The 23912-nt window shown below is 42.2% G+C and overlaps 1 protein-coding gene across 2 annotated transcripts; it reads left to right on the top strand.

The window, feature by feature from the left end:
* On the top strand, positions 1–23855 carry pdxdc1 (pyridoxal-dependent decarboxylase domain containing 1). 2 transcript variants are annotated; one of them, XM_076032441.1, is made up of 24 exons: positions 1–208; positions 3699–3837; positions 4136–4204; positions 4322–4405; positions 5434–5583; positions 6273–6462; positions 6602–6670; positions 7124–7202; positions 7303–7387; positions 7621–7669; positions 8233–8334; positions 8413–8538; positions 8833–8883; positions 9314–9358; positions 14191–14251; positions 14381–14451; positions 16052–16157; positions 16271–16445; positions 17046–17164; positions 17371–17492; positions 18087–18179; positions 18397–18493; positions 18792–18890; positions 19846–23855. In XM_076032441.1, exons 2-24 carry the CDS (start codon positions 3761–3763, stop codon positions 20133–20135), a joined length of 2409 nt encoding a protein of 802 aa, XP_075888556.1. In that variant the 5' UTR covers positions 1–208; positions 3699–3760; the 3' UTR covers positions 20136–23855. The 2 variants fall into 2 exon arrangements, with proteins under 2 accessions (XP_075888556.1, XP_075888557.1); XM_076032442.1 differs by lacking the exon at positions 9314–9358 and having other exon boundaries at positions 2–208.
* Positions 23856–23912: the final 57 nt, after the last annotated feature.

Genomic DNA, 23912 nt, shown 5'->3' with positions numbered 1-23912 from the left:
GCTCGGCAAACCAGGAAGTAAACTGTCCGGTTCAATCTGAGGACTACAGGAGGAAGTCGTGGGGGGCAGTAAATACGCGTCAGAATCAGCGCTGCTACTCACATTCCCGAAGTGTCAGGATAAAAAAAAAAAAAAGAGAGGGGACCGAGACGTTTACGGGTCTTCTTGTTTTATCCTGGAAGAACCGACCGGGGAGCGTTTCGCTTGCGTGCAGTGACGGTAAGCACAAGTCGGTCAGCTGTGAGAGGCTGTGTTTGCTAGCTAGCTCGTTGCCCGTCACAGCTCGCGCAGCCGACACTCGGCTCTGTCCCGTGTCTCGATAAGGAGTTTCGTACGCGTGTATGTGTGTGTGTTCGTACGGACGTGCGTGTGTCTTTTTTTTTTTTTTTTTTTATCAGTGACATTCCCCCGAGTGACAGGTTGCCATTGACATTGCGGTTGTACGAGGAGAGGAGAGGAGACTGCAGGAGCGAGTAGCGCTCAGGTCATTCCAACAAACTGGGACGATTCTGGCTGCGTTGCACCTGTCATAGCCATGCCACGTACGTTGAGATAACAGCGAAGCTTGTGTATATTTCCACTGTAATTTATTTTTTTTACGGAAAGGTTTTGCTCTAAAGCAGTATTGCATTCCCAGTAGCACTTATAGTCATTGTATTCATCAAATATCCATTATATTCTATGATAATATTCCATTATCATAGAACTTTGAGGGAATTCTTTCATTAAACAGAGATGTGTGTGTATATGCTGGAATAATGTCAACACTGACAGTAGGTGTTAGACACACCCAAGGCGCTGTTCATGACCAAGCCCCTGTTAAAATCCTCCTTTTGGTGCATCATTCCAGGATATAAAGTCCCTCCAGTGGGGCAGTGACTTCCTTTCAGCTGAGAGAAATCACATGACAAGTCTCCAGTGAGGAGACGGCGGCTCCTCCTCCTCTCCTCTCCCCTCCCCTCCGCTCTGCTTTGATCCTGTCCATTGCTGTCACATGGAGAAGTAATGACAACCCATTACGTTGGCCGATGCGGATCAGAAACGCACCCGATTGTCGTTGACGATACTCGGTAGAGCCTCCCTTCATGAGGACACAGCTGTTCGCACAAATCAGTGTTTGTGGGCCACATGGTGGACTTTAGTAAACGGACGGGTTGATCTTGATTTATCGCTATCATTCGTGTAGTTCAATACTGCAAACTGCAGGAAATATTTTAGCGGTAGACATTTGCCTTCTTTTTTTTTTTTTCTTTTTTTTTTTAACGTTAACTACACAACGTGCTTTTATTTAATTGCACACAGCGTGAAGATAATGAGTGTCGATTGCGTGTGTAGTGTGTGTTTTCATTGGTATCATCAACAAAACCCCTTGCCATACACATCTACACTGAATTGTATTTTGATTGCCCTTATTTAGATACATAAATGCTAAATGTATGTAAGGAAGTGGAAAGGAGGAAGTACAAATGTCATCAAGGTAATTACTAAGAAGGTTCTTCAGATTATTTTTAGCATCCTGTTTGACCGGCAATAGAAAATGTGAAGGCTCTTCATTGTTCAGACACTTGGATCTTGATTCTCTTGTCTGACATAAAAGCACTAATTCTCAATGACATGTTGTAAGGAGTTGCACATCCATAAAGAGTCTCCGCTCATATCAAAGGTGATTTTCCCCACCCCCATTGTTCTTTTGCAGCAGCTGTACAAGGTAAACACACATTGGCTGTGCAAATAACAAATGCATTATAATTTCCACACTTTTTAAATTGGCCTTAACCGGTCTAGTGTTACGACGCAGAATAGTATGTTACTTGCTCAGAGGAAATAAAAATTATACACAAACATCATATCAGGGACTTTATTTTTCTGTTATCACTGAAAGCTGATTGTGTTAGCTTAAAATGTCAAAATGAAATTTGCCAAACAGATATGCTTCATGACAATATCAAATACATACAGATCAAATAGTGTTGGCACATAACAAAGTATGTTGGTGTTGACTATGGGCTAAGACGACAGGGCTTTAACGATTCCCTCTTATCTGGATCCGGTTCCTGATGCCAATCCTCGTTAAGGATGTGGTTGTCTTCGCTGCTCCTAAGACAACAAAAGGGCTGAACCGCCTCAGGCGCTGCGCGGGTGAGGGAACGTCTGCTTGCCTCTGACAATACTCACAATCTGGTCTATTAAACAATGCATTTTAATGGGAGTTTAATTATCCACGTGTACGTACAGACACCTGAAGTTGCGTCTTTGTGAAGTTCCACACGTCATCTTTTGAATATAGGGCTAAATAAGCGTACAAGCAGACAACAGGCGAGTTAATAGTTGGGACCCTGCTGTTTTGCATTGATCAGTCCTTCGACCTTGTCCACCGGTGTGAGAACATTGTGCGTTATCACTCGCTGACAGCTTGAGATAAAGCATCTCTGCAGCTGGATTTTGAAACAGGTGTTGCTTCACAGGATTTTTTTTTTTTACACGTCTCATTTGTCCACCTTTCCTCTGAATACCCACTCTAATCCGTAGAAGTAATTATAATACAGATAGTGAGAAACTGAGAAAATGTCAAATATAGATTGTTGGCCTGTAGCTTGTTGTTGTTTGATTGGATTGGATGGTCGTGGGTGGCTTTCTATGTCGATGACCCATACGCAGCCTGGCACCTCCACCTCCACCTCTTCCTCAAACTGGTCCCCAGTCCGGTCGCACGCTGCTGTGGCAACGCCATAACATTCCGAACCCACACCCTCACGTGCCCGGGCATGAACGGCACGCCCCGAACTGATCCCAGCAGTGCTCAGTGGGCTGGAGGTCAGCAGTCAACACCGCCGGTTGGGCCACTCCGTCCTCTCCACCCCCAACATTCTGGATTTAGTGCACCTGCTCTGTGGGTCCCAGAGTTTGGTCCCAGACTGTGGACTCTTGGGGATGGCAAGCGCTCGCCGCCCCAGATCGTCACTCTGCCGCCAACCAAGACGTGTAGCTCTCATCGGCCTGGCGTTGCCTTCCAGAACTCAACTCGTACGGCTCATCCCACAAATGTGGTGCAGTTTAAAGCAAAATGAACATTTTTACTGCAAAGGAAGTTGAATTTGAATTTTTTTTTTTCTAGAATAATAGAATACACCCACGACAAAAGAACCACCATTCACATTGAACGATTATGTCAAATGTTGCATTTGTATTTAACACATAAATTTGTGAAAATTCATTGCATTCCTTGCACCTGTTGTCAATGAAGCGATTTTTACGTCTTGAAGGCATTTGGAAGTGTGCTGCTGGTATCTCACTGCACTGTCTCACTGCACTGTCTCACATTCCGACATGCAAAAGAAAAGCCCGAGTCAGTTGGTGCATTGTGGGCCTGAAGGAAAAACAATCTCTGCTTTAGTGCGAGTGAATATTTACTGTAGAGGAAGATTTCGGCGTGATTACACTGAGAACAGTCTATCGGCAGATAACTAACTACACAGCGAAACTTTGGCCTGTTTTATGGCCTCCCAGTCTGCCCTGGTATACAGTGAATTAGATGCAATTGAGGTGGGTTTTTCACATTTTATGTGTTTTTTTTCCTTTACATTTGGCTGGAACTGCATGCAAGCACACTGTAAAATTCCCATTTATCCATGTATTCACATCGCTTGTGTGACAAATTTTTAAAAATGTTAATTCTGATGTACTTAATTGTCTCCCAGCACATACACACACACACACACACACACACACACACACACACACACACACACACACACTTTAGATGATGGTGGACTCTACGCTGGTGCGGGTGGGCATGAACCTGAGTGAAGCAATGAGAATCCTGGGAGATGGACAGAGGTGAGAAGAGAAACAAACTCATTTCTGTCATTTTCAAATGTCATTAACACTAGCTGCGTTTCCATTGCAGTTTTTTTTTTTTTTCGCAAAATAAAAGCGATATTTTCAGAATTGTTTTCGAAATGTTTAAGTGTTTCCATTACCAGTTTTTTATTGCGATATTTAGGTTTTGCGCCATTCTAGGGGTAATGAAAGCGCAGCTAGTGTCGCTTGTAATAATTTTATGAATATTCTATGGTGACTGTAAAATGTGGGTTTTGAAATGTGTATCTGTATGTGTGTGTTTGTGTGTGTTCAGTGAGCTGGCGTCTGGAGCAGAGAGTCAGTTCTCCACAAGAGCCACCATCCCCGGACCCCTACAGCCAGAGTAAGACACACACACACACACACACACAAACACACACACACACAGCCACGCCAGTCTCTGTTCCTTATATAAGAACTAACGTTGACCTCCGTCCTTCTTCCATTCTTTTATGTGCAGCGGTCAGGATGTTGCCACCATACTGCACCTCGTGCACAACCTCATTCACGAAGATGAGGACAAAGAAGACAAGCCCAGTCAACAGTGAGTAGACTTTATAGCAGACGTGGGCAAACACCGGCCCGTTAAACTTTTTAATCCGGCCTGCTGAACTTGAAGAAATTATGGAAATAGTAAGGAAGTCATAAAACAGCTGTATTTCATCCATTTTATTGTTTTATTGTCTTCAAAGCACATATTTTGTGTATTTTCTGCACGTTTTCTACATATTCCATGATATATTTATTCCTCCTATGAGCTGGGTCACAAAAACACTCCATCCGTCTGCTGCTGCTCCGGCCCCTCAGTCAAATTTTAGAACCCACCGTGGCCGCACCAGTCAAACAGTTTGCCCAGCTCTTGCTTTTATAGTCTGTTTGGGCTCCAACTTTAAAGGGGTGGTTGCCAGTGTGCTATTGACCAGTAGTGGTGATTCACAGCGGCAGCAGAATTTCACCTGGCACTGTACTCTACAGCTTCTGTAGAAAATAAATCAATAAATATTAAATAAAAGAGCCAAGTAGTCCAGCTAACATCAATCTGCTTCTAGCTCCAGGAAGTGTAATTATGTTGCTGCTGAGAAACTATTCCCTTAAACATGCAATGCGAGGCAAGAGTAATTATATTTCTAGCATCATCCTATCAACACGGACATTTACATTGATGGTCTGGTGTTAAAACTGATTTGCCTCGCGTGTAACCACGGAGCGGGTAGGATTGTTTTTCATTGGCAGGCGAGCAGAAGCCGTTGATGTACCAGCGAAACTAGAAGGACTGGATGAAGTTTGGTGAAGCGGTCTCCACTGATGAATTACAGCACACTGGCTAACTTGGAAATGAGGCCCTGTGTCCAAAGTTCTGAATCAGCCCTTTCAATTAAGTTTAGGACCTTATTGCTTTTTGTATGTTCTTATATATATGTATGTAAGAACCGTAAGCTGTATTTTAAGCTTTTACCAATATAAAAATCATAAAATCAAGCCAAATTTCAAAGGTCAAATTTTTTTAGCAATTTGACAGTTTCTATTGTGATGTCGTCACGGCCAAAAAGCCATTTTCCCATGATCCCTCAGGAGGATGCAGAATGTGGCCGAGCAGGGTCACATGGCGCTGTTGGGTCACAGCCTGGCAGCGTACATCTCGGTGCTGGAGCGGGAGCAGCTGAGGAAGCTCACCACCAGGATCCTCTCTGACACGACACTGTGGCTCTGCAGGCTGTTCAGGTGCGACCTCACACGACCCCGGGGCACTGATGGTTATTAGACAGTAAGAACCAACACAAGACTGTAGGCCAGTGTTGCAGTCATCCCTGAAAAATGGATCAGGCCGAATCTGGTGAATTGTGCAGCAAACAACGAGTGAATAAAATGAACACGTCATAGTTATAAAAGGAGAAATAATAGTATAATATATCATAGTGTGTGTGTATATATATATATATAATTTTGCAGAAATATTGGGATTTCGCTTCGCTTGATACATGTTTCATTGTGCTGCGTGTACATAGCGACATTAATATAGCTTGATCAATTTTTGTTTTCTATTGAAATAAGGTCTTGTGTTGGAAGGTAATACGCATGTGTTTTTTTAACCCCTTTGGTACACAGGCAGTTCAAAGTGCACCTCAATTGCCACTCACAATATTAAAAAAAGAAAAAATGATAATTAACAACAGAAATTGACACAATCAACCACTAATTAATTAGTCTTTCTAAAATAATAATAACAATAATAATAATAATGATAAAAAGTATTGTCTCTAATGGTCAAAACATAAAATACATGAATTATTATTATTTTTTTTTAAATGCTTGATTTAAAATAAAACACTTTCTGTTTGTGTGTATAGAGGACTTAATCATGGTCGTTGTTCATTGCTGCCCGAATAATCAAAGTCACTGTGTCTCTGCAGGTACGAGAACGCTTCGGCCTACTTCCATGAGGATGACAGGGACGGCCTGGTCAAAGTGTGTAGGCTGGTCATCAACGCTCGCTATGAAGAGTACGCCTCTGAGGGATACGGCGTCCTCAGTGCCAAACAGCCAGTCATCTATCACAGCGCCTCCGGCAGGCCAGGACTGGGACAGCATCTGTGCAGCCAGGTAGAATCAAAATCTGTATATATTCGTTTTTATATAGAAATTTCTTTCGGTATCCACTATTTCTTTTATTCATCTGCTGTTGTTTTGTGGACAGACATCAAAAATTCTAGTTAATCTGTTTTTGTTTCTTTCTTGTTAGCTTGGCCTGCCTCTCTCCAGTTTGTGCACAGTCCCATGCAACACTGTTTTCGGATCCCAACATCAAATGGTAGGATGATTCAAAGTAATACTCCAGACATTTTTGAAAAAAAATAAAAATAATTATATTAGGGCTGTCAAGCAATTAATTTTTTAATCACGATTTATCGCAGAATCTTCGTAGTTAACTGCGATTAATCATGGTTTAAATCGCATGTGTAAAATTCTGTTATTTTGCATTTCTGTTTTTAAATATAACGTACACAATTATTATCGCATTTGTCAATTGCGGTATTTTATTTTGAAAACCGCTTTTATTTTGAAGACTTACCAGATTTTCTCGTGTTTCTTTGAGTGACTCCCTGTCCAGTTTGACGCGGCTCGCGCACAAAATAGACCAGACGGCGAAACGATCGCTGCGCGGCGATTGTATTCGATTAATCGCGATTAATTCGTTAACGCTGACAGCCCTAATTTGTACATGTATTCAAATGGACTGATGCCCCGTTTGTCTTGACGTCAGGATGTTGCACTGCTGGAGAAACTAATCAAGGAGGACGTAGAGGCAGGAAAGCTTCCTTTGCTATTAATTGCCAACGCAGGTAAAACTAATAAACACGACGCAACAATCAGAAAATAAGTCGGAATCCTTGATGATGAGACTTGTTGATGATGATTTGTGTCTCTTTTGTCCCCCGCCAGGCACCCCTGGTGCAGGACACACAGACAAGTTAGGCCGCCTGAAGGATTTATGTGATCAGTACAGCATGTGGCTCCATGTGGAAGGGTGGGTCAAGCTGATTATATCCTTCTGCATATAAACAGTTAAACACATGTACCAAAACTGACTGTTTAAGATGATTATTATTTTATTTCTTCAACGTGTGTGGACTGAGGGGAGACTCAGCACAGTGTGTTGCTACTATCTGTCACTTATCAGCAGGAATATTGCTCAGTTGTTCAGTTCTGACCCCCCGGTCTTGTCTGCCACATTTATCTGTGTTGTGTTTTCATTTCAAGGGTCAACCTGGCAACCCTGGCGTTGGGTCAGGTCAGCTCGTTCATCTTGGTAATGCAGCGTTTAAAATACTCTCATTGACTTTGGCGGTGCGGTCAGTAAAGATGTTGAGGACTCTGTTTGAGTGTATTTACTTTGTAGCTCCTCTCGCTCCACTAATGGTGACTATCAGGGAAAGGGGCAAATTTTCAAAACGTGGCCAATAAGAAACGTTATACTTTTAAACTTCAAAGCAACAAGTATGTTTTTTTCCCAAAGTCAGGAGTGGAAAGTACATGTATTTGTGTGTAAATGTACAAAGTATAACTAAAAAGTGGTCAGAAAAAGAAATACTCAGCTAAAGTACAGATACCTAAGAAATTGACTAAAGCACATTAACAAAGTATTTGTACTTTGTTATGTCCCGCCTCTGCCCAAAGGCACCCTCATTACTACATTAGATTTATTAATTTTTTTTTTTTTTACAGATGACAAGATGTCATTTCACTTGCTCATCTCTAAAAAGAACCATCAGCAAAACAAAGAATAAAAGAAAACAGCCTGTTCATCTGTTCCTATAGTTGGTCCCGCCAACCGGGACACTGCTCACATCACCTGTGTTCTCTCCCTCCCAGGCTGCCGCCAGGTGTGACAGCGTCACCCTGACACCAGGCCAATGGCTGGGACTGCCTGCCGTCACTGCTGCAACTCTCTACAGACACGAAGACCCGGCTTTGGTACGTGCACACAATTCAATTGAACACTGTGGATTGAGGGAATATTTTCTGTTCTCACCTGCGTGGTCTTTGCGTTAGTCTCTGGCTGCAGGTTTGACCTCCAGCCAGCCGGTGGCGAAGCTGAGGGCCCTTCCACTCTGGCTCTCACTGCAGTACCTGGGACACAATGGAATCGTGGAAAAGATCCGACACGCCACTGCGCTGGTGAGCGTCACTTGCTTTCATCTGAATTTTCCAGATTTTTGCTTTTTGGAGAGACCGAGTTACTAAATACCAACTGTCAATGCATTTCCTAATTAGGGTAAAATAACAAAGACCATTTTAGGATGACACCAAGTTATTCTGCTTGTTTCCTGCTTATATAAAACAGTGTGTTATCTAAAATAAAATAAAAGTCAATGTCACTTGAATTTCACTTATGGAATGACAACATGGAGAAGGCTGGAGTGTGGCAGGAAGTGGAAAATCAATCGTTTCATCTTTATCGTTTCCCACTAGAGCCAGCAACTTCTGCAGAAGCTCAAGGCTTTGACCTCCATCAAAACCTCGGTAGGTCGTCTCCTCGTGTTTTGCCATTTCAGAAAAAATGTCTACAACCTTTACTTCCACTGCATTCAACTGCCGCTGTGTCAATGTTAAGTTGTACAGTACATTGCTTTTCTCCAAAGGTGTCCTCTGAAGTTTGAATGTATCTTTGTAGTCTCTGGTTTGGTTCTATCGTCATACGATGGAGCATTAATTCAGCCCAGATGGAGCAAAATACCTATTTACCAAGATACAGTAAATACAAAAAAAGAAACGGAAGATGTGGTGCCAAGTATGGTACCAAAACACTGATTCTCCTGATGTCCCCCATTAATGACGGTCATAAAACCAGCCAACTATTATCCTTGTTGGCATAAAAATCAGGATTAGCGCAATGTGGCTCGCATGTCATGGTTGAATAATCAAAAGAAGAAAAATCCCTTTTGTGTTTTAGGAATTGCTTGAGACAGAGGTCTCTGTCCTCGAGGCGTTGAGCATGGTAAAAAAAAAAAAAATCAATTAACTCAAATTTTAGCTGAAACAATAACGACCTCCGTGGGTTTAGACTCACCTTCAAGGCTTGTTCACTGGCATCCGCAACCTGCATTTGTCATGTAATTCAATTTAATGCCTCATTTATGTATCTGGGTTTCATCACCGTTGTAAATCCAGTGAACAATCAAAGAGTTGTGGGGAGACCCGTCGCACAGTGTCGCTGAAACCCGCTGTAGAGTTTAAAAAAAAAGAAGAAGAAAAAAAAAAGAACTACGAATGCACTCTTAAGGTCCTTACACACCGGGAGCGAATTCACCAGGCGAATAATTCACGATTTTTTAAAACCTCTTGAAGTCAATGCAACTGTACACACAGGTAGCAAATTTTCGCAGAGCGAAAAAGTGACTGTTATTTTTTTCCCAGCTTTTAACGGCTGAACCTCTAACCAATCAAAATGATGTTGGCATGTCAATGATGTCACATTAAAACTTTGGTAATTTGTTCGGAACTCACCCATCTCCTCTTATGTCAGCTTTTACTTGTAAAGCAACTTTTAGGTGTAGAACGCGGTTGTTCTTTTTTTCGCAAGTGAAACAAAACTTCTCGGTTGCCACACTTCTTTCGTTCAAATCAGTTTCGAAAAGCTTTCTAAATTATCAGCACTTCCAAAGGAAAAATTGATTCACATCAGTATTCCTTTTTTTTTTTTTTGTTTTACTATTTTCAAATACATCTTTTTGTACAAAAAACTTGCGTCCTTTTAGTCTGTTGAGCCGGGTTGGAAAAAGTGGCCACTTTTCTCCAGCAGAGGGCGAATGTTTTTACTCAACTCTACTTCGCAGACATTTCAATCATAATTGCAATCATTCAACTGTTTCACCGGTGTTTTAAAAAGCAGACTAAAAATTGAGAAAATCGACAGTATCGTAGAATCGCAATTTAAATCGAATCGGCATCCCAAAAAAAATCGTAGAAGAATCGAATCTGGAGGAAAGCATATCGTCCCAGCCCTACAAAAAACTGACGCACACAACACGCCCTCTCAAGACAGCAAAAACAAATAATGATAATAATGATAATAAACATTTTTAGCAATACAATAAGCAGAATATACATGTCCACTACAAACTAAGGTACTAGCCATACGAAAGTGGTTAATTTAACGGCTGCAACACCTTTCTCAAGGACAACATTGGGTGTACCCAAAGACTTCTATTCTTTTTGTTTTTCTTTTCTAATCCAACCATCACCAGGACATCCGCACTTGAGGATGTAGTCGACTCCATTGTTCCTCCCTCGGCGCGACAGAAAAAGCCCCGAACTTCATTCACTTTGCGAATTTTATACGCATATTCGCGTCACGCTCGGTGTGTACAGAAAAAAATCTGCATTTTCGCGTCGCTTAGCCTTTTGCCTGGTGCGTAAGGACCTTGATGATTGCGGAGAGGCTGCGGGGGTTTCAGTTCCACTGTCGCAGTTGAGACGAAATGCGGGCGAGTGGGAGTACGTGGCCAGTGTGTGAGTGTGGGTTGCCTCGGTTCCAGGGCAAGGTGTCGCCGATCCCGCCCATCTCCGGGGCCTCGCTGCGGGACTTTCTGGGCTCTCTCATGCTCTCTATTGTAGGTGGGACACCAAGCCTCTGCCTGTCTCCCTCACTTCCTGCCCTCCTCCCCCGACCCCACACCTCCCAACCCTACTTTCTCTCCCACCCCCTTCTTCCTCTTCTTTTCCTCCTGTCACTCCTCAACCATCTCCCTTCACTCGCATCGGCTCAGCGGTATTTCGGTCTCCATTGGCTGATGGACTGTTCACTTCTTCCTAATTGTTTAGGATGTGGACCACTCAGGCATGTTCTTTGAGGTACTTCAGGGAATGCCTCTCCACACTCATTCTCTCACGCCACCTCCTTGACAAACAAGGGTCATGAATAATGAATGGGCGCGTCGGCAATTGGCCGCGTCTCCTTTTCTTTTCTTGCCGTTGTCTGGATAAATAAATCAAACGATCAGGTCAATGATTCCTTGGGGAGATGTCTTCCACCGGACCCAAATTCAAGCTTGATTAGATTGACTCAAGTCAATTGCCTAACCAGCCTGTCCTTCAGGGAAGAAAACGAATATCAAAGTTCTTACATGCTCTGTGAGTTGACCCCGAACTGATTTGCTTTCAGTTTATAGGAATGTATTATTTGCATTGGAATAAAAATGATTAGAATACCACCCCGACTTCTATTATTATTTAATAACAAATTCTAAAGAACACCTCTTTGGGTTATCATTTAAAGCTGCTGCTGCCATATAATATCAACCATTCAGCTATTTGATTTATATCTGGGATTTACAGTAGTGGCAGCAGGTTAAGTATGGCAATATGATTTGGTATTTCCCCCAGTCGTGCCCTTTAGGTACTATGTAAATATTCTGTATTGCAGACATTATGTTCTACTCCTGCCGTGGGCGACATACGCAGAAAGGCTTTCAATACAGTCAACAATAACAATGTTGGTTTTCCAGTCCTATTAATGATACCAACTCGGCTGGTAGGGTAGCAAACGACTGGCCGGTTTGTCCTGTTGTTCAGGTTTCTTTGAGTTTACAGCGTACAACGTGCTGTTTCTTTAGTGGAGAGCCAGTGTTTCTGCAAAGTTTGCTTGCGTTGACCTGGTTTAGTCGTAGTGGTGGTCAGAGTAGTCAGACTACCATGACAGTAGTAGAAAAAAAATCCACTGTAGTTGTCATTTCTCGGCCGTACTCAGTCTCAGTTGAGTGACTGCTTTAACTTTGCTTTATTGGCCCCGTTTGTCCTTGATCGTACCTTATTCTTGCAGTGATTCTTGCACACAATTCCGCTGGAACGTCACTTTTGATGTTGCCACTTGCTAGCGGCCACTGAAGCTTTTTTGCAAGCCCACCATCAGCGGGGATTAAGGATTGAGTCTTGTGAGGGGGGGGGGGGCTACGTGTTCATTATTGCCTTGTGAGTCGTTTTAGTCATAACATACTCAGGGTGGTGTTGTGATCCTGAATATGTGCATAGCCTTGATGCCATTTGCAGCGATCAGCAGTATCATTACTTAATGGAACAGCCTGGCTTTGAGAGCCATGTTATGTTTGCAGGTTTTTAAATGGCAACCAGTTTGGCCAATAAAAATAGTGTTTTTTGTTGTACTTGTGGTTTTTAGTAATTAACCACTTGAGCTGTTCCACAACTGGGCCTGAAACTTAAATGATGGGGAAGCAGTCAGAACAGAACTTTATTGATCCCCACCAGTTGACAATTCTAGTACCTAATAATTATTGAGAACATTTAGGCAATGAAGTGACGCGTCTTGTTCTAGGTATTAAAGATTTAATGCCTGGCTGTGATTTACCAGAAGTGCAAGAAAACAACACGAGGCACATTTAAGCACAGCGGTTTTATGTCAGCGGCTGAAAATGTTCCTGTCGTGCAACACGCTGCTGAATTATTCATGACCCTCACATCAACATGCCAGAAACACAAGTACTGCAATCCCTGCCCCACTCTGGCGTCATGCTTGCCTCCACCTCCACAGACCATGATGGGCTTCACTACGGGTTTTTAGTGTCTCCCTGAATCTGACTGTGTTTGAATGAAACTGCCTAAATAAAGAAAAAAAAAAAACAATAGGATAACGTCTTCATAATGCCAACCCTCTGTGATAAACTCATTAGTGTGTCTTGATAGTGCTTGCTTCAGTAACCTTTTGTTGCATGGTTTACAGTTATTCAGGTCCATAGTATCGTACAGTGAAAATGGAGTGGTCAAAATAAGACAAAATTATTCGCAACCATTATTTGTCACTTTAGGTTTGTCAGCGTTCTTTTTGTCTGGCCAAATCTTCAAGATGAGCTCTGATGAAGATTTGGTGTGTGCTGCTCCATAACACTGAAAGGCATCGACGCATAGCTGCACCCCATACGTGACACTATCACCAAATAAGCTGGGATGCTGCAAGAAGGACATATGGAATAATGTCCAATCCGTTGAAAATGGAGCAAAGACAACATAAAAGGGTTTACTGTAAATCAACCCTAATTGTGTTATCTTTTTAGAACGTTATGCAACATGTAGGGACGTAGCGCGAAAGTTTGTAGAAGCCGTGGAATGCTTCAAACACAACTGTTTGGAATATTGGTAGATGTTTGATTATAAAATAATGATGTGATTTCAAAGTAAAATAACCTTCTTTTTTTTGTTGTTGCCATAATCCATTGACATTTAGGATGCATACCAGCTACTAAGGTGGCTGGGAGTTTAGCTTTTTCAGTTACTTGTTATAAAGAAAAAACAAATCTCATTGTTTTAAATTATAATTGCTCAGAAAATGTCAGTTAATATCGTCTATTAACATAATGTAATATAAAGGTAATATACATTTCAAAAAGGAAAACAATTTAAAATTTTCTTTCAAGCCCACTTAAAGTAATTTGAATACGTATTTGATGCAACAAAAATGTCATGATCTCAACTTTTATCAACATCAAATTCACATTGGAATTTTTAAAGGACCGTTTTTTTGTTTTGTTTTTTCATTTAAATGTTGCCTTTTGTATTGTATTCAATTGATAGGCGTCTAAAAACCGCATTGTGCCATTTCAAGCAGTGTCCCAACTCTTTTGGACAGCACGGACGTGCTCTATATTCATTTGGCATGAACACAGAGTTCGAGAATCTCCGAGCCATGCTTGCATCACACCCTTTCCGTATGGTTTTCAATGTTCGCATGACGTACAGCTTGCAATCTATAATGATGATACTGTGATGGTACTCCCTAGTCCCTCCAGTGTCTGAGCTGTGTCTTTGTGTCTTCAACAGGTGGAGGACGAGCTGAGCTCCCCAGTCGTGCTCTTTAAGTTTTGCCAGGATATGAGTGCTGGTAAGGGTAATTCTGTAGAAATCATATGAACGTACCTCAAATCTCAGACATGCATGTCAGTGAAAAGACTACAGACTCAGATTAGGCTTGGATATTTGAATAAGAGGTGAAACCTGTTTTCTGTGGTAGCTTCCAGTCGGGGTTCAGTGGAAGGTTACTGCGCTGGGGAGAAAGAAGTACTCGATGCCTTCAACAGATGGGTGAGTTACCTGTGCCCAGCCTAGCTCGTGCGTGCTTGCGTGCGTGTGCGTTATAAATGCAATAACGAGGCATGTGATATTGCAGTGCACTTTAACAAGATGCTGAAGCAACGAGAGTAAAAGAGACGGACTTGTTGAGGTGAAATAAACATCAGAGATGCTTTGCTGCGGTTTGAATTACACTACACTAACAACGATTAGGGATGTTAACAACTAATCGATTATCGATTAATTGTCGATTAAGAATTTAATAGAGTAAATTAGTTGTATTTATTGAAAGATGCTGTAGCAACAAGAGTAAAACAGACAGGCTTGTTGAGGTGAAATAAAGATGCTTTGCTACGAGTTCAAACCGCAGGAACTACACTAACTACGGTTAGGGATGTTAACAACTAATCGGTTATCGATTAATTGTCGATTAAGAATTGAATTGATTAAATTAAATTAAATTAAATTAAATTAGTCGCAATTAATTGAGATTTTTTTTACAGTTTTTTGTTAAATGGTGTGGTGTATACCTGTATACCTAGAACAACTTACTTAGAAACAAAAAAGTTTAAATGTGACCCAAGTCAACTTAAAGTCAGAGGATAAATGTTGTTGTGGGTGTTTTTTCTGTTTTCTAATGTAAAAATGGGTCACATTGGACCCTCAACATTATTTAATGGTTAAATAATGTGTTCCTTACACATTTTTCATTGTGAAATTTACATTCTCAGGAAAAATCGCCTCTTATCAATCAACAGTCAACCGAGCGATAAGGTCAATCAACTATCAATTAATGAATTAATCGATCATGTGCATCCCTAACTACGATGACGCAGATCTTCTTCCAAGTTGGAATTTTCTTTGAGCATCCACGTTGTTGCAACCCTCCCAGGGATCTCAAGGTCTCTGGTGTTAAACGCCTTAACCTGAACACCTCGCCTGAGTGGGGCAGCAAAGACTGACTAGCCTTCACCTGCAGAAGGGTCCCAACTGTGTGCTCTCTTCAGCCACAACCATCTTGAGCTGGACTTGACTGCTGCGACTGTGTCCCTGTTGACTTTCTTCAACTGTTTGGGTTCCAGCCACATCCTCTGTAGGAAGTAGCACCCTGATTTTGCTGGGAGCCCGCGGCAGCCAACTTCGATGGGGTAGCTGCTGGTTGCATGCCACCCCTTTAAGACAGACTCGTCTGCTAGGTCTTGGTATTTTTTAATTGGTGGGATCTGGCCAGCCTCTCTTCCCAGTGCACCGTAAGCTCGGCCACAATGAATTGATTGAATTTTATTAGTGTTTCTGTTTACTCTAGATGTGCAATTTGAAAAATCTTGCATTACAAAATGTGTGGAAACTTTCAATTGAAAAAAGAGCAGCATACTTTGAATGCAGTGCTTGCTGAATTGCCCAATTGACAGTAATTCCTGTAATTCTTCTCTCCAATCTCCTGCTGGTTTTATTTACCTCTGCTTATTTACGTAGCCACTTAATATTGTTCCATTAAGTAGCTACAGTTTTTTGTATACAAATTCATTTGCACCAAATAACCTAATTGAAATGTGACACACTTAAAATTGTGTTTTTTGTGTGTCCTTTTTGAACTGCTCTGGCGGTTCAGCTCGGCGAGCAGCTGCTCCAGTCTGTTCCCACGAGTGGCGTCGACGTGGTGGAGCTTGAAGACGAGGGCACATGTGTTCGCTTCAGTCCCCTGCTGACAGCTGCAGGTAATATTAACACATGGCAAAGTGACTTATTCCTTCATATTGTTTTTAGGTATTACTACTATGTAAGAGCATGAAATGGCCCTGATTACCTCTCCTCCCCTCCGCTTCTCCAGTGTTGGGAACGCAGCAGGAAGATGTTGAGAAGCTGGTGGTGAAGCTCTCTGATCTCCTGCCTGTGATGAGCTCCACAATGTGCCTCAGACAGGATTTCAGAGAGGAGGTCCACCGATACAGCCCCTCACTCATGTACGTGGAGGACCTCAGTTGGCCTGGCCTCGGTGCTGTCCGGTAAGGCTGTAATTATTACGCATAACAAGCCCAAGAGTGCAATGTCATGTTGTGCAGCATAGCTGGAAGATGTAAATAACGGTTTCAATAAAAAGTTGTGCTGCTTTAATTTATAGGACATGAGTAGAAAATGGTCTGGCTTCTTTAAAACGAGCGAGGAATAATAATCTGTTTATCCGAATCATCGAATTTGAATTGAGCACATTGTGAAGAAGCCGTTTCACTCACTTCTTAGTCACCTTGTCAAATTGATGCATTAAAATAAATGATTTGGTTTATTTGGAGATTTTGAAGAAGAAACGGCGACATCAAGCGGATACATTTTAGATTGCAGTGTGTGTGTGTGTGTGTGTGTGTGTGTGTGTGTGTGTGTGTGTGTGTGTGTGTGTGTGTGTGTGTGTGTGTGTGTGTGCAATTTTTATGAATGTATTCATGGGCAATATATCACATTACCTACCAATATAAAACTCATAAATCAGGCCAAATATTACACACTGTACCTTTAATGTAGAAAATGTTTCTCTCTGAGAGAACGAGTTCTAACAAGCAACAGCGCGGCATCAGGGTTTCACTCGGTGTCCTGCATGTTTTAACATCTAGTTACGAGCTGCAGACTGACGACATGGATGAGGGCAGGAAGAAGCAGGAGGTGGGAAAAGTCAACACGGAGCTTCTGAAGAAACTGCAAGAGCTGGAAACCGACATCGTCTTCTCCACCGGTTAGTTTCTCACACTCTTTGGAAAGGAGCTTGTTGGAAAAGTGTAATTCATATCTGTCTAGCAGATCCTGTTAAGTTCATTGCTCTCTCTCTCTCTCTCTCTCACTCTCTCCCTCTCTCTCTCTCTCTCTCTCTCTCTCTCTCTCTCTCTCTCTCTCTCTCTCTCTCCTTCTCTCTCTCTCTCCTTCTCTCTGTCTCTTCTGTAGGTCCTGAGTTCGGCGCGGAGGAGGACTGTATCTTTGTTGGCATGGTCGCTGAGGATGTCGACGTCCCAGAGCTTGTGGACACGATAGCCACTCTCGGAAGGGACATAGTGGAGAGTGGACGGGTAATACTAAGGATTCAATCACATTATAGCCACGCATGCAAATAAATGTATATAAACTGATTAGTTTGTGATCTGCCCTAAAGGGTTTTCCGATTGTGTATTTTATGGATTTGGATTTGGCAACCGTAAACGTGGCTGTTGCGCCACCACTTCTCCGCAGAAATTGCACCAGCATGGTCATTATACCCTCGTCAAGAGCATCGCCGCAATATCATTGTGATGTCATTTCAAGCCAAAGTGCAGGATGACCTTAAAGCTCTGTTATCAAGTTCCTGCCCAGACAGCCACCAGTTGTAATCACGGGTTGTGGTGTTTTTCACTTACTCTTTGCTCAAGAAAACCTTGAGGCATTTTGTTACCATTATTTGCTCCCTGTAAAATAATTCAACAAAATGCAATAAAATGCTGATAATATTTAACAATCTCCCCTCTGGCCTGTGGATTGTGTTGCCTGGTGACAGCCATGCAAAATGAACTACCTGGAAAATGACAGTGACGTCCATTACGGCTATATTTTGTGCACACGGTATATTTCTTCAAATTTGTGGGTTGTTTTTTTGTTTTTTTTAACAATGTTTTTTTTTTCTTGTGCAGCTTTTGGAGAACATGACGGAAGTGGTGAGGAAAGGCATCATTGAGGCAGAGCAGCAGCTGCTGAAGGCCAATGAAGAAAAGATTATGGAAGAGGTGTGTTTTAATGAGTATTTTCTTTTTGGTCAGAATAAACCGTCAACACATCTTCCTGTTCAATCTAGAGAACAGCAATAGAGCGAAAATAACACGCACGTTTACCTAAGTGGGCAGATTTGTGTGTTTTATGTTTGTTTGCAAAAAAGAAACAGTCTAAATGTGAGCGTTGAAATTGTCAATGTGGACGTCTCACGCTGTGTTTGTTTCTGCAAAGGGGTTGATGAGGCAACTTCCTCTGGTCGGGTCGATGTTGAACTGGTTCTCTCCGATTCAAAGCTCAGTGAAAGGCCAGACCTTCAACCTTGCATCAGGTACTGCGCACAATGTATCCATCACAATGTCCCCAGAAGCTCAGTTGCTAAGTGGAAGAGTGTCCGCCCTCTGACTGGGAGGGTGTGGGTTCGATCCTGGTAGTACAATGGTACCCATCCCCTGCCTGCTCGCCACTCAGCGTCAAGGGTTGGGTGTTAGTTTGTTCCATTAACCAATGATTCCCGAGCGCGACACCGCTGCCGGCTCACCGCTCCAACAGGGGTCAAATGCGGCGGACAAATTTCACATCCTTTGCGATGTCAGTGGGACTTGAACTTTTGTCCTTTGTGTCCGCAGCTTCCCTGGACTCCACAGAGCTCACATACTCCACCAAGGCTCAGGCAGGCAGACAGTCCCAGCAGGACACACCCACCTCCTCTGCAAAGAGACTGCCAGGTATGAACACACGGTCCATTTCATTCATTTCATTGACTTGCTTATTTGACTTGCGACAGTGCACGTTAATCAGCGTGACTGCACCGGGCATCGACGATTGTAAAAGCGCCGGACTTGCAAGTGCATGCACACCACGGACGCAGTAAGACTTTAGAACCCCACAGCTGCAAATCGTGCAAGAGGAGATTAAAAAACAAAACACGGACGGGCAACTCAAAGCAAGCACAAGACGGACAAACAAGACACCAGCAGACAATATCAACACAGAGTAATAAAATCAATAAACCAAAGGGTCCCTGGGCACAGGCATAAGGTTAAGAAACAGTATTTAGGAATGGGTACATTTATCATTTGTTTTTAAACAATGCTTAAAGGTTAAGAGTGTAATATTTGGAGAGTTTGAAGAAGAAACAGCGACATCAAGTGGTTACATTTTAGGTTGCACCCCTCTCCCGAGTTGGCCAGTGAGCTACGTTGGCCTTCGCACACAAACCTGAATACCTCATCCACCTTCTTTTTCGCCAGCTTCCTCCCTGATTACAAAACGTGCTATTCTTGACCCGCTTTAATTTATCGTAGCGTTTTTCTTGGACATGAGTAGAAAAATGGTCTGGTTTCTTTAAAACGAGCGAGGAAATAATCTGTTTTTCTGAATCATCAAATTTGAATTGAGCGCATTATGAAGAAGCCGCTTCACTCTCTTTCCAGACACCTTGTCAAATTGAGTCACTAAAATGATTAATATTTGGATTATTTGGAGATTTTGAAGAAGAAACGGCGACATCGAGTGGTTACATTTTAGATTGCAGCGTCTTTCACTCTATCCCCCTACCGAGCTTGCCCGTGAGCTACGGTGGCCTGCACGCCCCAAACCTGGACTCCTCGTCCACCTTCTTCTTTGTTGCTCTATTTGAGGACGCCAGCTTTCGTCATCAGCTCTGCGTTTCCCTCACAGGTCAGAGGTTATTCCGACGCTCGGGCGGAGGCTCCGAGTCGCTGAGCGAAACCAGTTCCGTCGGGCAGCCAGAGGAGGGAGCCGCGGAGGGGAGCGCCTCTCACAGTAGCAGCAGCAGCAGCAGCGTCCATCCCGGCGCGTCTCCAGCCGCGTCCGAGGCGGAGTCTCAGCCAGCGGGCGGAGCTGCGCAACAGACAGTCCAGCAGGAGTCTCCCGCGCAGGTGGAGGCGGACGAGGCCTCGCAGCACAGGCAGCCTGAAGACCAAGAGGCGGAACCCGGCCTGAGATAAGAGGACCACCCCCTCTCTGTCCTCCTCAAAGTACCAGCCAACAACCTTAACAAGGTGGTTCTTCCTATACACGGTGAATCTATCGCTTCCAGATTAAAGGGGAAAAGCAGTGGTGCTCGATACTGCGGTTTGACTCGGCGGGATGTCAAAAGCATAGGGGGCGCAAACAGAAAAAAATAAAAATAAAAATAAAAAAAATCCCATCACCCGTACTTTTCTACTGTGACGCTCACTTCAGTGCGGCTGACTTGTTCAGTCTTGAAGTGCTCTTATACGATTTGTTGCTTGCGGTTTTTGCTGCAGCTCTCTGGTGAAGAAGCATTTAAAGGCAATTTCCACAAAACCTTTCCACCGCTCCCAAACACACACTAAAAAAAAACACTTGTTTCCACTCAAGGAGGTACTGATGCGGGAAAATTGGCAACTATGCAAGGGCTACTGCAGTGGGAGAAACATTGACGCACGCCTCTGTTGAATTTCACAGACGGATCCCCTACTGTTACAGATCTAACAGTGACTAACGCTCGGGTGGTGAAGAGTTATGTCTGCCCCATTTGAAAGCAGGTTACTACCTAGATGGCACACTGAAATTCTATAGCTTTAATTCACTTTTAATACACCTTTCGCATTGGAGGCACGGCTCTCCACCCAATTCGTCACGCATATGTTACCGCTAGCATAATCCAGTCTGTCTGCGCCGCTCGTCCCACGGCGGGTTGCCCGGCGCTGGGGTCGTCAGCTGTTGAGACGGAAGCCTTTTCTTCAGTTTACCAACTAGCACCTGTGCTGCTCAAAGTGTCCAAAAACAAACCAATCGTAACATTGGTGGCTCGTCAGAGACCAGAATCCAGCTTTGCTTCTCTCTCTCTTTTTGCCAGTGTGTGTTTTTGTTTCCACCTTTGTGCACCACAAGTGCTTTTTAAGTTTTATCGTGACTGGAGAAAGATGACGTGTTTCCGCAGCTGGTGTCTCCAGAGCTGAATTAGCTGCCCCATTAAAAAAAAAAAACCTAGAAGAATGAGTAAAACTGCAGGAAAAAACAGATATTGTTTAAGTATTCAGACAAATTCTACTTTGAACACTCCACTGGAAATGACTCGCTGTACATATTGTACTCTATGCAGATAAGATATGTGACCCACCCAGTTACTAACAACACGTATTTGTAATGAAAATAAAATACATAGAAATATTAGTTACACAATATATTTATTTTTGAAAAGTGCTTTATCGTTTTTCTCTGAGTGCACGATGCTCGACGTGACGGAATGCCTGAGAGGAAAAGAGAAAGTTAGCAGCTAAAATGATGACCACAAGGTTTTTGCTCTGTTATTTAAGGGCAACTCTAGATAGTGTCAGAATATAATTACTAACTAAACATCTAAATGGGGACATAAATTAAAATTAGGGGTTGAATCCAGTTAATTTTCAAGTAATGATGTCAAGTCATGTTAGGATAAGTGAGTCTTCTTCTTATAAGAATTTTTTTTTTTTTTTACGGCATTAGAGAAGTTGAAAAATTGTGACCGTCATACGTGATGACTATATTACCTGATGATGTGCGAGTTTCCCTGCTGTAACACAAAGTAGAGGCGTCAAATCTTCTCATCACATCTTCAAACGTGACAATTTTACTAGGACAAAAATGGCCAAAAGTGATGTTTTATAGAAGACATTCTAATTGGAAAAAAAAAAAATGATTTAACTTGCAGATTTATGTATACATTTTTTTTTTTTCTTTCTAGGGGACATTCTCACATTAATTCAATGGTTTTGTTTTCGATGCCTAAAAAGTGGTGATTCACACAGGTATTTAATCCGTGGGAGGATTTCATTTTTCAGACTGTAGTACCTTGACTAGACTATACTGTAATAGTATAGTACCTTTCACCATGATACTGTCTGTCGGGTCTTTGTGCTTGTGCTTCTTTTCTTCTGTGACAGCTGATTGGCTCTCGGCAAATTTCACCGACCAAACCTTTCCGCCATGATGCCGTTGTTGGACACGACACCCAAAAATGGCCTTTGCACATTTCTCACAATGCCAACGTGGCACGAAATGATTCGGCGTAACACGCGGTTGGGACCCGACGCAGCTTTTGAGCCATTTTAATGTGCTTTTTAAGAACTTTGTCAGGTCGCAGCTCACTGGGGTTTCACCGCAAGCCCTTCAGTTCGATTGTTGTAAGGCAGCCGTAATAGGAACAGAAAATGAACATTTCTCAACCGTGCGTAATTCGTGAATAACTGTTATTTAACGTCTCCAGCCACGCACATGTCCACCCACTTATATTTATAGTTGTGACATAATTTAACACACCGACAGAAGGTAACAGGCAGCTTCTCTCTAGTTTTTATAGTCCATACGACAGAATGTCTGACAATTTGCGTCCATGCAGGTGCCTGAATATAATTTTCTCAAAGACCTGAATTTTTCCTTATTAATTTAAGCCAAGGACTGGGGAGAGTCTTTAAAGACCTGTGCAATGAGTATCCAATAGTTGGTTTGACATTTTGAATAAGGTTCAGAAATATTGCACTAGTTCTGTTGATACTTCTTTTTTTTTTTTTTACTACTAATTTAATTTCTTATTTGGTGTCAATGAAGCTGAATCTTTTTTTGTTATATGATTTTACTGCAAAGCTTGATTAACTATAACTTTATTTAAAGTAATGAATGATCCTGGACCGTCCTGCTTCTCTCATTGTCTCAATGGTTGATTGTTTTTTGTTGTTTTTGCTGTTAATTCCACAGTCCAGAAATGCTATAGTAAAATTTAAGAAGGGTTAAAAGTACGTTGTCATGTTTTTGTTGTCGTGTCCTTCTCATGTGTGGTTGATTAATGTTGGTTAGTGCAATAAAAGGAGAGGAAAATAGAAAAGAAAAAAGCCATCACATCGTTTTACCAATCTTGTGACAGCGTGATGAAAAATGCGTTAATGCGTTGCAATACAGCAAATGGGTCGGTGTTTTTGTTGGCAAGGTAGAACTGAGTCTATCTCATGACCAAAGACCCAAGAATTTATTATCTTTTGAAAAACCTCGATTGATTGTAATAATTTCTTGCCTGTGTGTTTGATGAGATTTCTGACACCCAGTTGCCTCGACTGTTTTGCATTTGATAACTTCTAACCAGGGCAGAAGGAGTCACCTGTGACCTGAAACACCCAATGGGCCACTTTCCACTTCTGTATTTTTAGACACAGTTGTTGTTCTCAGAGCATTCTGACAGATCTCAGCCCAAAAGCCAATAGCTCCGTTTGATAATGTTCTGATGTAGGCGATGCCGTAGTTTCAACTCTTTGATTACGTTTTATTGCCCTTGCTCTGATATACTAGTCAAAGATTACACCTGCGGGTGCTACCGGCTTGATGGCATTCTCCACTTGAACTGGTATTTTGAGTGCCTGCAGGCATTATTGGAAAAAAAAAAACACCAAACATTCTTCAGTTACTTTTCTTACGCCGTTACGTTTGTTCCATCTAGCGTGTTAACTGTTACCGACTCACCACCACTGTACCATTACTTTGTTTCTGCTTGATCTGTGATTCACCTCACGTCTATGCTGATTGTTGGGCAACATCAATTAAAAAAACAAAAAAGTAAATAAAATAAAAACAAAAAAGTAAATAACGATGTTTTTTAATAAATACTGATGGGGTGTGTTATAAAACATGCATTCTTTTTTTTTCTATTAAATTGTGAATCCTAAGAGTTGCAGTTGTGCTGTCATGTGTATATTTATTTATTTATAATTTAAAAAAAAACAAAACGT

This window comes from Nelusetta ayraudi, unplaced genomic scaffold, assembly GCF_046127955.1.
Source record: "Nelusetta ayraudi isolate G7.1 ecotype Tasmania unplaced genomic scaffold, CSIRO-AGI_Nayr_v1 ptg000034l, whole genome shotgun sequence".
NCBI lineage: Eukaryota > Metazoa > Chordata > Actinopteri > Tetraodontiformes > Monacanthidae > Nelusetta > Nelusetta ayraudi.
Note: the sequence above shows the minus strand (reverse complement) of the source record. Positions and strands in the feature narration are given on the sequence as shown.

Excerpts from the sequence above, each read along its gene's own strand:
- pdxdc1 (XM_076032441.1), top strand. The coding sequence starts at position 3,761 with ATGATGGTGGACTCTACGCTGGTGCGGGTGGGCATGAACCTGAGTGAA. Across the intron at positions 4,205-4,321 it reads CCCGGACCCCTACAGCCAGA|CGGTCAGGATGTTGCCACCA; the intron begins GTAAGACACACA and ends TTTTATGTGCAG. Across the intron at positions 8,539-8,832 it reads TCCGACACGCCACTGCGCTG|AGCCAGCAACTTCTGCAGAA; the intron begins GTGAGCGTCACT and ends GTTTCCCACTAG.